This window comes from Danio rerio, chromosome 3, assembly GCF_052040795.2.
Source record: "Danio rerio strain M-AB ecotype USA chromosome 3, GRCz13ab, whole genome shotgun sequence".
NCBI classification, from domain to species: Eukaryota; Metazoa; Chordata; class Actinopteri; order Cypriniformes; family Danionidae; genus Danio; species Danio rerio.
In genome coordinates, this window is record NC_141023.1 from 55,460,546 (window position 1) to 55,475,875 (window position 15,330).

At 33.5% G+C, this 15,330-nt stretch overlaps 1 protein-coding gene and 1 long non-coding RNA gene across 9 annotated transcripts in view; one reads left to right on the forward strand and one right to left on the reverse strand.

Moving 5' to 3' along the window:
• Positions 1–15,330, forward strand: part of LOC137490062 (uncharacterized) — a 98,988-nt gene that overhangs the window by 11,920 nt on the left and 71,738 nt on the right. For 5 of the 8 annotated variants that reach the window (XM_087245179.1, XM_087245183.1, XM_087245185.1 and 2 more), the window contains exons 1-7: positions 4,761–4,846; positions 10,289–10,369; positions 10,491–10,643; positions 10,721–10,873; positions 14,575–14,631; positions 15,081–15,137; positions 15,217–15,273. In XM_087245179.1, the coding sequence (XP_087101305.1) occupies positions 4,828–4,846; positions 10,289–10,369; positions 10,491–10,643; positions 10,721–10,873; positions 14,575–14,631; positions 15,081–15,137; positions 15,217–15,273 (577 nt within the window). In that variant the 5' untranslated portion in view covers positions 4,761–4,827. Of the gene's footprint in view, positions 1–4,753; positions 4,847–10,288; positions 10,370–10,490; positions 10,644–10,720; positions 10,874–14,574; positions 14,632–15,080; positions 15,138–15,216; positions 15,274–15,330 lie in introns of those variants that run through there. The other 3 variants (XM_087245178.1, XM_087245184.1, XM_087245186.1) reach the window with 2 other exon arrangements.
• LOC108182850 (uncharacterized) lies at positions 5,591–7,770 on the reverse strand. Its single transcript, XR_015481298.1, has 6 exons — positions 7,712–7,770; positions 7,470–7,538; positions 7,294–7,366; positions 6,971–7,126; positions 6,737–6,829; positions 5,591–6,292 (listed from the first exon to the last, which is right to left on the reverse strand). It is a non-coding gene; the product is annotated as an uncharacterized LOC108182850 (long non-coding RNA).

The window sequence follows — 15,330 nt, forward strand, 5'->3', positions numbered from 1 at the left end:
ATAATAGCCAAATGTAAAATATTAAAGCAAAACATCAGTAGGCCATTTGTATTGGGTACACCTTATTAGTTTGAATGAAAAGGAATGTGATGTTGTTGGTTTTAATTCGTTTTCTATTGCAACACTCCAAAAAGGTTTTGAAAACATTTCTCTGAGATTTTTGTCCATATTGACAATAGAAAGATGCTTTAATGAGATCTGCTGACTGTGGAGTCAATTTATGTCTAGTGAACTGCTGTCAGGTTTCAAAATGAAGTGAGTTTTGAAACGTGGTGCACTGTCCTGATAAAAGCAGACTTTAGATAGAATGAACAGTTACTTGAATTATTGCAGCTTTTCTATCACATTAAACAAGTCTGGTGATTTTTATTTTTTATTTTTTTTATTCAAGCTCTAATGTCAACAAGATGTTTTTATCACACTATAAAAGCGTTTAGTTACTTTACTTTAAAAAAAGTGAGTTTCCCATTGTAACTTGGAACTGTGATGTAGACTTTTTTATAATTATGCACATAATTTGATTACACTTATTTGATCTCATATTTCATAAGGGACACTAAACTGAGATCCTGACTCTCTGTGGTCATTTTAAAATCCCAAGATGTTCTTAGAAAAGGGTGTGTCCCCTGCATCCTGGCCTCCATCCATCATTGCGTCCTAACCATTTCCATAGCATAACTGGCTTCATTACTGTGTTTCCATCTACCAATAAGCTGGTGTGTGGTCTGGCACACACATGCAGGTTAATGCGAATTGTGGTAGAATTAGAGACATTGTGTGAAGTAAGCTTCTCTGATGCTCTGATATTTGCTGCAGTGAGTAAGGAAATACAGCTCATCCTCCACAACTCCAGTAGAGCAATGTTGACACAGTCTGAGCTCTGGGCTCCTCCAGCTACACTTGTGTCGGCCCGTCTCCACACTCAGTACCGGCTCATCAGCTTTCTCTGACCAGGGCTCTTAATGTTGGTCAGGTATGGGGCCAGTTCATAACCAGGTTTAATCTGGTTGAAGCACGCCAACTTTTTTATTTGTTGTATTTTATTTTGCCAATTGAGTTTATATTCCTCAATTATTTATATTCCTCAATTCTTCAATATAATCTTTTCTATTTCTTTAGTCTTTATATGTTGGGACTGGGTTTGTGAATTTAGATGGTGTTTTTTCACTAGATAGAGCATGGGGTTGCTGTGTTTTTCTATATTTGAGGGCCTGCTGATGGTAGCTCTCTGGGCTAGAGTCAGACAGATGGAGCCAGAACTTTCCCTGCTCTCTTCTGGATTTCTGAGAGCAGAGGGAACCTGCCTAGTTCTGCTCTGCAACCAAGGCTAGGTGTGCTTCTGTAAACTCCGAGGATGTTTTTGCAAAATTCCAGATAAAAGATTTTAACTGGAGTTTTTCCCAAGATTTATAGTTTAAATGTGGGTCCCCGTACAGCAGGACTGGCTTTACAATGGTGTCACATATTTTCAGCCACAGTTTAATGGGTGGGTTAAACTTAAACTTAAACTTTTTTTAATACAATAAAAAGCCCTGCGTGCCTTAGCAGTCAAGTCTTTTAGAGCTTGACTGAAGTGTCCAGAAGCTGTGATTGTCAAACCCAAATAACTATAAGAGGTTACGTGGTCAAGAATTGTTCCTCTGATTTTAAAAGTGTGTCTTTTTTATCAGCTAGACAAGGTTTTTAAAGAAGATCATGATCTTGGACTTCTGCATGTTAAAGGGCAATGCCCAGTCTGTGCTGAACTCCTCCAAGATGGAGAGACTGTGGTGAAGACCTTGGTCAACCGATAACAGCAGCAGATCGTCAACATACAGGAGACATCTGATCTCTCTGTCCTCCAGGCTCAGGCCTGGACTACAGGACTTCTCAAGTGCTGATGCCAATTCATTGATATAAATGTTAAATAGAGTCGGGCTGAGACTGCAGCCTTGATGGACTCTTTACTCTGAGTGAAATAATCAGTTCACTTATTGTTTATTTTTACACAACACTTGTTCCCATTATAAATGTCCTTTATTATGTCATACTATTTTCCTCCAACTTTACTTTGTAAGAGTTTTAGGAAAAGCCCATTGTGCCACACCAAATCAAAGGCTTTTTTAAAATCAATGAAACAGCAGAATATTTTTCCATGTTTTGTCTGGTGGACATGTTTAAGAATGAGTGATTGGAGTGTATAAATATGATCTGCTGTTCTTTTTTTAGGCATAAATCCAATCTGACTATTATTTAAAATCTTGTTTTCCTGTATGAACCCAACCAGTCTATCCTTAATGATTGAGCAGAATAATTTCCCCAGGTTACTACTCACTGTGATGCCCCTATAGTTATTTAGGTCATACTTCTCACCATTTTTAAATATTGGCGTGATCAAATTCTCCTTCCAAATTTCTGGAAAATGTCCCGATTCTAACAAGAGGTTGAATAATTTCAAGATGGCGTTTTTTAATAGAGGACTGCCTGTGTTTCAGCATCTCATTAGAGATTCCATCTGAGGCACAGGACTTTTTATTCTTTAGAGTTTTTAATTTTTCTGTTAACTCATTTAATTGTATTGGAATATCTAAATGGTTTAGCTGCTGATCTTTAATAGTATTTTCTAATATATGTAATTGGAAGGTCAGATGTTTTTTGTTTTTGGGTCAATTCTTTTTGTGAATATAGCTTTTCGAAATGTTTGGTCCAGAATTTTGGGTCTTGAATGGGAATTTGTTTCGAATCTTTGGATTGATGTAATTTTTTCCATAATTCCCAAAACAAATTTTGATCGAAAACCTCCTCAATTTGATGCAATTTTAACTTTAAGTGATCAGCTTTCTTTTCTTTTAATAGTGATTTATAAATTTGGAGTGTTTGTTGGTATTTTCCTCGTGTGTGTGTGTCTCTGTTTTTTATTTGACAATTGTCTCAATTCTTTTCTTGTATTTTGACATTCTTTTTCAAACCAGCCAGCTGTAGTTTTTCCTTTTTTAGATTTGTATTTCAGATTTTTCCTCAGAGTTTTTTGGGCAACTGTTGAAAAAAATATTGGTCAGCTGTTCGGTTGCTAAATTTATAGTTTGTTCCTCTACCAAATGGAGTCAGTATAAATGCATTGATCATGTTCTCCACTTGAGTGTTGTGGAGCTCTGCTTCATACTGGGCAGGACTGTCTTTACTCCAGATTAATTTAGGTGGCAGGGGATGCGAGAATAGGCAGGCATTCTGTGATCTTTTCAGACTGAGAACAATGTGGCTGTGGTCTGAAAACGGCAGTTTGTGGCATCACTGTAAAATAGTTAATTACTGTGGTCAATGTCTGTTATGGCATAGTCTACTGTGCTGACCCCTAGGTGTAAACAATATGTTGGTCGACTCAGAGAGTCACCCTTTGTTCTGGCATTCACTATATGCACCTAGGCTATTGCAAAGCTGCAGGACTTTTTCCATGTTTGTTTATGATGTTGTCTTAGTTTTGCCTCATTTTATCAAAACATGTTTGGTCATATGTGTAAGCCAATAGTATATTTGTTGCCGTCTGAAGGTGGCGCAAAGATACATGTCCTCACCTAAACATAAAAGCTCTTTTTTAATTTTTATCCAAATATGTGTTGTTCCTTTTTTTTTACAGGCTGAAGAATATACCACCACAGGTGATCTTTAAACCAAACTATAATTCCTCCTGAATCTCTTCCATTTTTACCATTAGGCTGTTTGATTTAAGGGACACAAAGCTCTCTGTAGTTTGGGGGAGTGTGGGAACTAGAGTCTAAACGACTCCATGCCTCAAGTAATATAATTATATCTGTATTATCTACAATATTTACAAATCAGGGTAAGTAGTTTTCTCCCCAAAGGCTGAAGAGAACATTCCTTGAATATTATAACTTGTTATTTTAAAAGAAGCCATTGAGTAATAGCGCAATTAACAGAATAATGTACGAGCTTATGACCCGAATAAATAATAATAATAATAATAATCAAATAGCAGTAATAATAAATATAAATACAATTCTATAGGTCATTTCATGACTATAAAATATACAATGACTAGATCATTTTTACAGACTACATATCCACTGTAAATCTATCCTAATAAATTGTTGCAAATCATTTTCAGAATTTGTTTAATCTGTGTAAGGTCACTGTGGTCAGATCCACTTCTGTGTGCCACTACAGTGGTGTAGCTGTCCGCTTAGTTGACGGAGAGATGCTCTATCCACTCTTCGTGGCTCCAGGGTGTTTTTTGAGCACTGTTCAGGTTTGATGCCTTGATAGTTTTTGCGAAGTCTCATGCCCTCTTGGTGGATGTGTATATGATCATATAGGTGTGTATATATATATATATATATATATATATATATATATATATATATATATATATATATATATATATATATATATATATATATATATGTGTGTGTGTGTGTGTGTATATATATATATATATATATATATATATATATATATATATATATATATATATATATATATATATATATATATATATATATATATATAGTAACTGTTTGAAAAATAAATGGTTTACATAAGACATACACAGCTGTGGCCATTTTCATTTAAGTAATAAAAGAGATCCATTTGTATAAATGTTAGTGTGCTAATTTAGCGAACCTATTGTAAGGAAACCTCAAACTTTTTATAGCTACACTGCATGGCATCTTGAAGCCGTTTTTTTTTTTTCTTTTAAGCATCATTCATGACAAAGCGGGGGCTGGATTGCACTGACAAACTTTACTTCCTCAGTATTCAGAATCAGAGAGAAAGACAGGCAGTCTGTATAAACAATTTATTTTTCTTCATCTGCAGGTCTGTTTCATCTGCATGATGCAAGTCTATCTGGGTGAGTCTCACTTTTTTTATCAATGAACAGATGCGTGTACAGAGATGTTTTTTTTAATTTTTAAGGAAAAATAGAAGAATAGAGTTTTGGAAAAAAATTCAGGTGATATCTGGAACCAACTTTAATATTGTGCACAAATATTTGGTCAAATAGGTTCTTTATTGATGGCCTCCACCCATCATGCAGAAAACATGCGCAGGTGGAAATTTACAGTTAATAGGTAAAATTTCTTTAAAAATATTTAATTTTAACTAAATCATTGTTTTCTTTTGTAAAAGGTGAACTAGCTTTAATGTCCCAGAAATTGCTGCGTCTTTTTAACACATGTTTGGGTCAAATATACACTCTAAAAAATATTGCTTAGACCAAACAAAAAAAATCAACGCAACAGTTTGCATCAATATTTTCAAGTTACGGCAACATCTAACAAAATGAAGTTCAGACAGCAAACTTTATTATGTTAGCCAAATTATCTTTACCTCTTCAATCAGAGGTATTTTTACATAGCATAACCTCAATTTTTTTAAGTTGAGTACTTAAAAAATTAAGTTGTTCCAACTAGCTTTTTTTTATTAACATTTAAACAAAAACCAGTGTTATGTACTTAATTACCATAATTATACATGCTAGTTTTCAAGTTTAGAATCTCAAAAAAATTAAGTAGCTGAAATAAAATTTTTTGTTTGTTTTCATATTATTGTTAATTTAGGTGCTTGTAAGAAATACATTTTTAAACAACAGCAATTTTAATTTCAGTAACTTTTTATTTATTTAGAAACACAGTTTTCAGTGTTTTATTTTAAATATTGCACTTCTCAAAGTTTACAAAACACAAATGTGTACTGTCTCACAAATTATAAACAAACTTACCCGTCAGCTTTGCCTTCAAAAATGTGCATGCATGCATAGCTATGCCATCACAATGAATTCCAACAAAACAAGAGTTATAGGCATTGATACACTTAAAGCTAACTATTAACTTATAAATTGTACATTTTACAAACTACTTGTTATTAGCTAACCTTAATTGTTAAACATGTAACATTTGTATTATTATAAACAAACATATGTAAATGCCACCATTCATATAAACAGTATGAAATAAAAAGATCAGCATGTGGACTTCAAAATACAAAACAATATAGTTGCAACATAAAGAGCTAAATGTACTTTGAAATAAGTAGAGGCTTCAGAAAATGCTGTTCTTGAGAGGCATTACTTTTGCACTGGGCTTCAGTCCATCAAGTTCAAGAAACAGCTTATGAAACACTTAACAAGTATATTTAAGCTCCTTGGGGTAGCTCAGATTCAGAGCACATATTATCAGCAGAGCACAACACCTTGAGATATCCATTCCAATCAGGATTCTGATTCCCTCAACAATGATGGTTCCCGTCTTGTGGTTTAATTCCATAGTTGACAGATCACCAATGATTCTTGTGTATTCTTGTAAAGCAAGATAAAAAAAAAAATAGATTAGCATGATAGAGATAATTAAATTTATAATTACTTCAGTTTTTTATTTTTACTTACATTTGATTTCAGTTAATCTCTGGAAACTTTGTTTTATTTTACCCCTTACATGGTCATGCACCCAGCTACTCAATCATAAGAATAATTCGTTTCACAATGTAATTTAAATGGAAAAGTGAAACGCAACAGTCATACCCATTTTACAAATCTTTCTCATTATTGTCAACATCTGTTTATTGAACTAAATAGTACATTGTTATTATAACACAGAGCTAGGTAAACCCAGTGTGTGTGGTCAATGTAATATACCTACACATTAAACTAAAAGAGAGCAGTCATTGAGCATATATTTTGTCTTGTATGTTTCCACTGTCAAGGGAAGATTTAATTTTAATTTTAAAACATTGTAATACTCACAGCAAACTCCTTAAAAAGATCCTCTTCTTTCTCTCCAAGTTAGACAACAAGACAGTGAATGGCTACTTCTCTCCATACTTCAACTGCATTGTTCTGTTTAATTAGAAAAATATATATCAAGATAAAGTACCTACAGTAAATGAATATAGTTTTATCTGAACAAACAACTGATGGCAACCTGACAATTTAACACAAATCTAAACTAGTCTATTGTGTACAAATTATTTACAATACCTCAAGAAGCATATCCTTAATCCTTCTGATTCTTTCCCCTTTAGCTCCTCCCCTTGATGAGGCCAGGTCCATTAGTTTTGCGGTGCATTTGTCAAGTTTGGCTATAAATGTGGATTCAAGACCTACAGTGGTTATCCTCTTGAGTTCTTCATTTATCTGTAGAAAAAATAGAATAATTAAATAATGGAATAATTGCATACAATGTGTAACACAACAAATAACATGTAATATGTTATTGTTGTAAGAAGTTTTTAGCATAAATAACTTCAAGATGATTTTCTCGCAAAATTGTGAAACTAGACTAAAAATAAAACTAAACTTACCTGTGTTGCATCTGATAATGCAGGCCAGCGCTCCAAGATATCCCTTATTTCTTGCCCATTTTATCTGCAACAACTTGAAAATTGTTAATTTTTGTTACTTCATGCAAAAGGTTTACATTACATAGATTTGTGGACTGTAAGATGGGCTTTACAACCCAAGCAGGACTGTAAAATACCTTTGATGATGGGTCCAGATGCTGATCGAGATTATAAAATTTAACTCTTTAACAACCTCTTCTATACACCTGTAAGATACATTAAAAGTGCTCTCCAGTTTTAGAAACAACAAAGCCATTTTTTTTCTATGCAGTTTGGCAGGTCTGTCACATCATTATTGTCATCTTGACCTTCATCAGACAGCTCCCCACTTTGACCTTCCACATCACTGTGTTGATCTGCATTGAATGAACATACATACCTTTTTATTATGTCTGCCTTGAAGTCATGCAATGAGTGAGGAGTATGTTTTCGGCTTCTGTGGGAAGCAAATGTACCATAAATGTTAGTTCTGAAATTGCAGTTCTGAAATACACAGATGACAGTTTCGTGTTTTTTTTTTTTATTTCTATGGAAATTGTCATGGCATTGCAACAAGGACAAGTAAAATAAAAACTTTCTGCAAATCTGGAGGTTTTCTAAGTTTGATCTCTTGATAAATGTGATCTAAGGCTGCCCCATGTTCTGAAAAAACACAAACAATCTTGACAGAGGCATTGAAATGGTTGCCCACAATTACCATGGTGTAGTCTGTAATGTTTTAGCAAAACTATTTATGTTGATGTTTAAAATTCAAAAACAATGAGGGGGAAAACAGTTCACTAAAAATTATTAGTTTACATTTTATTTTTAAAACTGTGGAAACATAACTAGTTCAGACGTAGACAAATTTTAATGTCATGAGCAAAATTTTGTAATAAATTGTATAAATGAGTTTGTACAGATTCAAACAAATTTCATACAAATTTGTACAGATTCATACGAAAATTCATACAAATCAAAAAGTTACGAATTTGTGTGAGATAGTGTTTTTCATTCCTATTATAAAAGAGTAAATTCTGGAACTATATTGAATATCTTCAGTTCATTTTGGCTGCAAGTTTCATCCCAAGACATTAAGCGTCTGTTTTTAGCCCAGTAACTAAAATTCAGATACGATAATAATTTGACCCATGAGGCATAAATTGTTTATTTAACTCGTTATAATGGGATGATTTCACCTGTTCTTCTTTTATGATAATACTAGCTTTATATTCAGGAACTTAAAGTTTTAACTGTAAAATATGCCACACAACTACTAGTTTATATGATTTTATCCTAGAGGATTACAGTTATTTATGAAGGTTATAAAATGCTAATTTTTTTTGCACATTTGTAAATAAAACTTATAGGTTAAATATTTAATTTCATGATTTAACCCAGTGATTTAGTTTGTCTGTACTTCACATTAATTTGCGATGAAACACCCAATCATTTTTTGTTTTTGAGTTGCTTTACACTGTCTCTGTTATCTGGTTTCTACTGTATTGGTGATAATGCACATATATGAACCTAGACAACGGCTGAATGATGCTCCATATTCTTCCCATATAAGCAAACAACACACAGCTCTGGGTACAATTAAAGTTATCAAATTCATTATTTAATTTTGATCGCAAGTTTGTGTTTGTGTCCTGAGCTTAAGAAATAAAAAAAAACTATACAAAAGCACGCACATCCCTCTTAACTGGGTGCTCAGCCAAAAAACGCAAAAAGTGCATATGAAAAATTCATCAAAGGTGGAAACACCAAAGCTCCAAAAATACAAATCTATTAAATTAAAAAATGTAATTAACTTTAATAAAAAATTTAATAAAAAAAGCTTTGTGTCAGCTAAATTTGTATTTTTGGAGCTTTGGTGTTGCGGCCTTTGATAAATATTTAATTTGTCCTTAGCTTAAGGCAATCATCTGATCTTAATGAGTTAATAGAAATTATTTATTAAAATTAATGAGACATGTATTGGAAAAAAAATCGTCCCACTCTTAAGCAGAACTTGGGGAAAAATAAAAGAATTCAAATTTAACAGAATGGCTAACTATTGTGACTTTAGCTATGTGTTAGTATATAAAGAGCTTCAAAATAAAAGAAACCCTCAGGATTGACCTTTTACTTAAGTGGTACATGCTCCTTAAGTATTAAGAACTTTTTAAAATGGAAAGAGTTGTGGTAATTGTGTTAATTCCGTTGTTTAGTTGGATTGAACATTTCATTTAAAAAAAAAATTGAAATGCAACCCTTCATCTCTGCTTACTTGCGAATGTATGGGCCTTACTTGCGAAAATGGGCGGCACGGTGTCAGTGGTTAGTATGTTATCTTTACAGTCAACTTGTTGCTGGTTCAAGTCCTGGCTGGACCAAGAAGCCTTTCTGTATGAAGTTTTCATGCTCTCCCTGTGTTCATGTTTCCTCGGTGTGTTTCAGTTTTACCATAGTCCAAAGCCATATAGGTGAATTGGATAAATTAAATTTGCCATAGTGTTCTGTAGAGTGTGTGGGTGTTTTTATTTATTTAAAACTTATTTTTAATGTAAATAAATGCATCAGTATATTTTTTTATGAACACAAGTTCTGTTGTTGGTCAACATCTGTTGTTTTTAAATGTGCTCTATAAATAAAGCAAACAAACCAACAATATCCTTTAGCTATATATGAACATGTATTATACAGTCATGTATGTGTTATATGTATGTGTCATTCAAAATATGTTGCATATACAGCATGAGCGCTGACATTTTACAACATTTGATATATTATGTAAATATATGTAGCATATGTACAAGTATGGGACATGTTTTTTCATGCATTTTTAATATCTGTGAATCCAAACATGAACATTTGAATATGTGTTTTACATATATTGCCATATATTAGAGTTCTATGTGGGAATACAGTACATGTGCATGAGCTGCACCAAGGACACTAACTGAGAGGTGACGCTCTTTATTTGTGCTTACAGGTCTTCTGCTTGCTCTGATAGAGCACAGCATGATGCAAGACTGCTTAGATGGTTATAAAAAACTAGGAGGAAAGTGTGAAGGTGTGTATAAGACTAAGACATAATGTATGAAAATGATCTTCATTTCTATTCCTTTGACAACTGTCTACTTTAAGAAACATTTACTTGCTAATATAATGCTTATTTTTTGTCATTGCTGTAGATAAGGATGAGTGTGCAAAGAAACACATTTGTGGAAAAAAAGCAAGCTGCTTCAACACTGTTGGCAGCTATTACTGTCAGTGTCACACAGGATTCATACCAGAGGGTAAACCAACTGTTAATTTCACGCAAGCAGATGGGATTCAGTGCAAAGGTAATGAAAGTTTGATTTGATACATTTCACATAACCAGCAGCAGAAACAACATCTGAATCTGTTTTTCTCATTCCAGACACCAATGAATGTGTGGAGGAAAACATTGATTGTGGCTTCAATGCAAAGTGTGTGAATACTGAAGGGGGTTATTATTGCACATGTCAATCTGGCTTCCTTTCCAGTAGTGGAAACAATCAATTTTTTGCAAACCGAGGTGTTCAATGTGTCGGTAAGATAAAGTGATTCATTACTATACTTTAGACCGGCAATCAAATTTTTACCTTTTTTATTTTTTTTTAACTCTCAGCAGTTGTATCTCTTTAATTATCTCTTTAATTTGATATGGTTGGTGAATATCATTAGGAGCCAAGCACCAAAGATGCTTGTCCTCTGGATGGCAGCCCTCTGAACCATTTCCGCCATTTGCGCAATCTTTGCTGCACCGATAGAGGGCAGACTGATTTTCAACCACAACAAATGTAGACTCTCTAACTCAAACTCTCTAGCGCCACCACTTCTCCATAGTTTTTCCACTTATGTTTATCTTTATAACTTTTGAACCGAATGGGCTACAATAAAAAAAAATTAAAAATTTCCTTGACTTAAGCCGATTCAAATGCACTTTTATTTCGAATTTTTGGTAAAACCTATTTAATGGAACTTGTCCTAGGTTGTGGTCCGATTTTCACCAGAATTGAGTCACCTGATCTACAGACCATGCTGACCAAAAGTTATGGAATTCAAGCTGATTAGACAAATTGTTTTCAATAACTTGTAAACTAATTTAATGTAGAGCATGCATTCATTTACTTAAGGTGTTATCTCTGTAATTCATTAATGTTTTCGCACCAAATTTGGTGTGGGTTATCACAGTCATGGTCTCAAGTGAGCTGCATATCAAAAATTGCGTTGTCTTTTGGATGGATTAGCGAATTGTTATAAAAGTCAGTATGCGTCTTCGGGATTGTGCCCTGAAGGTGCCTATTGTTATGATAATGTTCACATAATCTACAGACCATGCTGACCAATAGTTATGGAATTCAAGTTGATTAGACTAACTGTTTTTGATTAACTTGCGAACGAATTTAACGTAAAGCTTGGAAAAATGCACTTAAGGCAATATTTCCGTAATGCTTAGTGTATTTACACCAAACATGGTGTGTGTTATGACAACCATGGTCTAAGGTTATCTGCAGTGTTTGGCGCACTGGCCCCTAGGTGTCAGGAGATACAAAAAAATGCTATTTTTGCTTATAAAAATTTAACTCAACTTATTCCTTGGGTCAGGCCAAGAACATTGACACCATTTATGCCATATTTGTCTAAACATCCTGATATCAATTTTATTCAAACTTTTTTTTATAAACTCTTAAATTGTTTACCGAAATATCATCAAATGTGACTCAAACCATAGTCAGACCATGTTGACCAAGTGCTGTAAAGTTTGGATCAATAGACTAAACAGTTTTTGTTTACGGCTCAGACAAATGTGCTGCTATAACACCAAACTGCATCTGAGGCTGTCTCTCTGCAATGCTTAAATATATTGACACCAAACTTTAGGTTTTTTGTTTCACCTAACACTGACCTAAACATATCACATTTGTAACTCTGCCACCAAAAGTTATAAATTAATAAATTATTAATAAGTTAATTGTTTTCATGATTTTCTGATATTTTAAGTGAAACATGCTTTAAATTCATTCAAAATCTCAATGTTTCACTTGCTCTGATGCTGCTTACTAACCTTGTTGGCCTTTGGACTGCTTTGCTTATTTTGCCTCTGGACTGATTTGCTCTTTATGGCTCAACTGTTTGGCCCCTTAATTGCTATATTTCTTTTCTTTACTTCTTCCTCTTCTTCTTAGTCTTCTTCTTCCGCCGCAATTTGCATAGCAGCCTATATAGGCGTTTGCTCAAAAGTTATGAAATTCGACACACTGATAGATGACAACCTTCTAATTAACCACAGCAAGTTTGGACCTTTAACTCAAACTTTCTAGCACCACCACTTGTCCAAAAAATATGTAAAGTTTAGTTTGTTTCTATTTTTAATAGTTTGTAAAATGTACTTTTCAGCCTAGACAAAGGGTGTCCAAACTCTGTCCTGGAGGCCCGGTGTCCAACCATAATCAAACACACCTGATGCAGCTAATTAAGCTTTTACTAGATATACTACTAACTTCCTGGCAGGTGTGTTGAAGCAAGTTGGAGCTAAACTCAGCAGGACAACGGCTCTCCAGGACCGAGTTTGGAAACCCCTGTGCTAGACGATTCATCCAATTTTTTACCAGAATTAGCTCAGATCATCACTAGATCATGCAGGCAAAAAGTTATGGAGATCAAGACGATTACTTAAACCGTTGTCGCAAAACGTCCAATTTAATTTGTAAAAAAAATGCAAAATCATATTTAAGGTTATAGCTCAGCAATGCTTAACTCACACCAAACCTGCTGTGTGTTATGACAACTATGATCTGAATTTGAAACCTGCACAGTTTCGTTGCAGTGCTACCTAGTGGTCAGGAGATATGAAAAACAGCTATTTTTGCTTGTATCTTATGAACATTTTCACCAAAACAAAATTTTGGTCTCATTATATTCAAGTGATATTCTGAGTCGAATGATATCCTATTAACCCATGTTCGCCATTGTGAGCGTTGGCCATTTTGAATTTTGTAGAAAATTGCTATATTTTTTTACAAACACATTGAGGTATCATCTTAAAAAATTATATGCATCTTCCAACACCATACCCTAAAAGTGCTCAAAGTATTGCCACCTTGTAGCCATAAATTATAAAGGAGTTTAGAAAATTGCTGTTAACTTCGATTACGTTGACCTCATTGTCATGGGACTGGACTTGATATGTTCCTTGGATAATTTTGTGAATATTAATACTAAATTTTCCGTACTTTGCAAAACTTCCTGTCCGCCATTTTGATTTAGTTTAAAAAAGCTACTTTTTCAAGCTCCTCCTAGATAAGAGATGGGCAAACTTGATCCTCGAGGGCCGGTGTCCCTGCAGAGTTTTGTTCCAACACTTGTCAAACACACCTGTTATAAGACATTCTTTACTCTTTAAAAGAATGCCGTCAGGCGGGCAACACAAACACCAATTATGCCATATATATATATATATATATATATATATATATATATATATATATATATATATATATATATATATATATATATATATATATATATATATATATATTGCAAAGACATTTCAAAACTTAACTAAGTTAGTTGGGTTAATTAGGCAGGTTAGCGTAATTAGGCAAGTTATTGTATACTGATGGTTTGTTCTGCCCACTATCGAAAAAAAAAAATTGCCTCATGGGGCTAATCATTTTGACCTTATCATCATTTTGAAAAAATTAAAAACTGCTTTTATTCCAGCCAAAATAAAACAATAGGACTTTCTTAAAAAGAAAAAAAAATTATCATATCTACTGTGAAAATTGATTTGCTCTGTTAAAAATCTTTTGGAAAATATTTAAAGAGAGAACAAAATTCAAATGCCTTCAGCAAGAATTTCGGGGTATTATCTTTGAGAAGTGTCGACAGGCTATTATTTTAGCAAAAAGTGGCTGTACAAAAGATTGAAGTTATTATTTTTGCCCATGTCTGTTTTTGTTATGACTTAAATAAATGTTATGTCAGAATTGAAATGTTGCTTTTTCCCTAGTGTATAAAACATATCCAAATGAAATTGCTCATTTAACAGGCCAGCAGGCTATGGCTTGTAAACTCAAAAAATTATCAAGGGTGGTCAATGTATAATTGTTAAAATGTTTTATTAGTCAACCTTTTGTATCATATTCTATTACAACATTTGTAGTACTACATTTTAAGGCATGCAAAAATGTTTTTAGCACCACTCAAAATTAAGTTTCTATTTTTTAATACATGTTAATATTTCAGCATCTCCTGTTGGTACAAACACTTCAACAACTGAGTCTCAAAGAGCAGGACCTACAAGTAAGTAATATAGATGTACAGTTGTCTAAATACTGTTGTGTTTTATATGGTTATTTTAGAAACTGCAACTGTTCTTGTAATGCCGATTTTCACTGTATGCAAAAATATTTTCTTAAACATGTCAACACGAGGTAAGTGTCATGAATTTTTTCCCCATCAAAATGTAAGCAGCTTCTGCCACAACAGACACTCCATCAACTGAGTTTCCAGCATTAGCTTCAAGTATCTTTTTTTTTTTAATTCATTGGCTATTGTGTGAATGTATCAATGGGGAAATTCTAAGTATATTTTTAGCTTAAGTAGAGGTGTTGGAATTCTACTGTCTTTATATTAAGATTTTTGTAATGACACTACTTTAAAAAATATTTATATATCTGTTCTTTTTTGAAATACAATTTCTGTTATTTTGTGCAACATTGTTTTTGTTTTAATACATGTATATATTTCAGCACCACCTGCCAATGCAAGCTCTTCTACAACTGAACCTCAAACTATTGAACCTGAGAGTAAGTATTATGTATTTACATGTTGTCTGAGCACTGTTTCTAGCAGTTTAACACATTTTTAATGCATTAAATATTTCAGCCTCTTCTGCCAATATGAGTGCCTCTACAGCTGAGTCTCAAACAGCAGAACCTACAAGTAATATACAGTATATGTACTGTTGACTGAATGCTGTTGTGGTGGAAACTGTGGTGC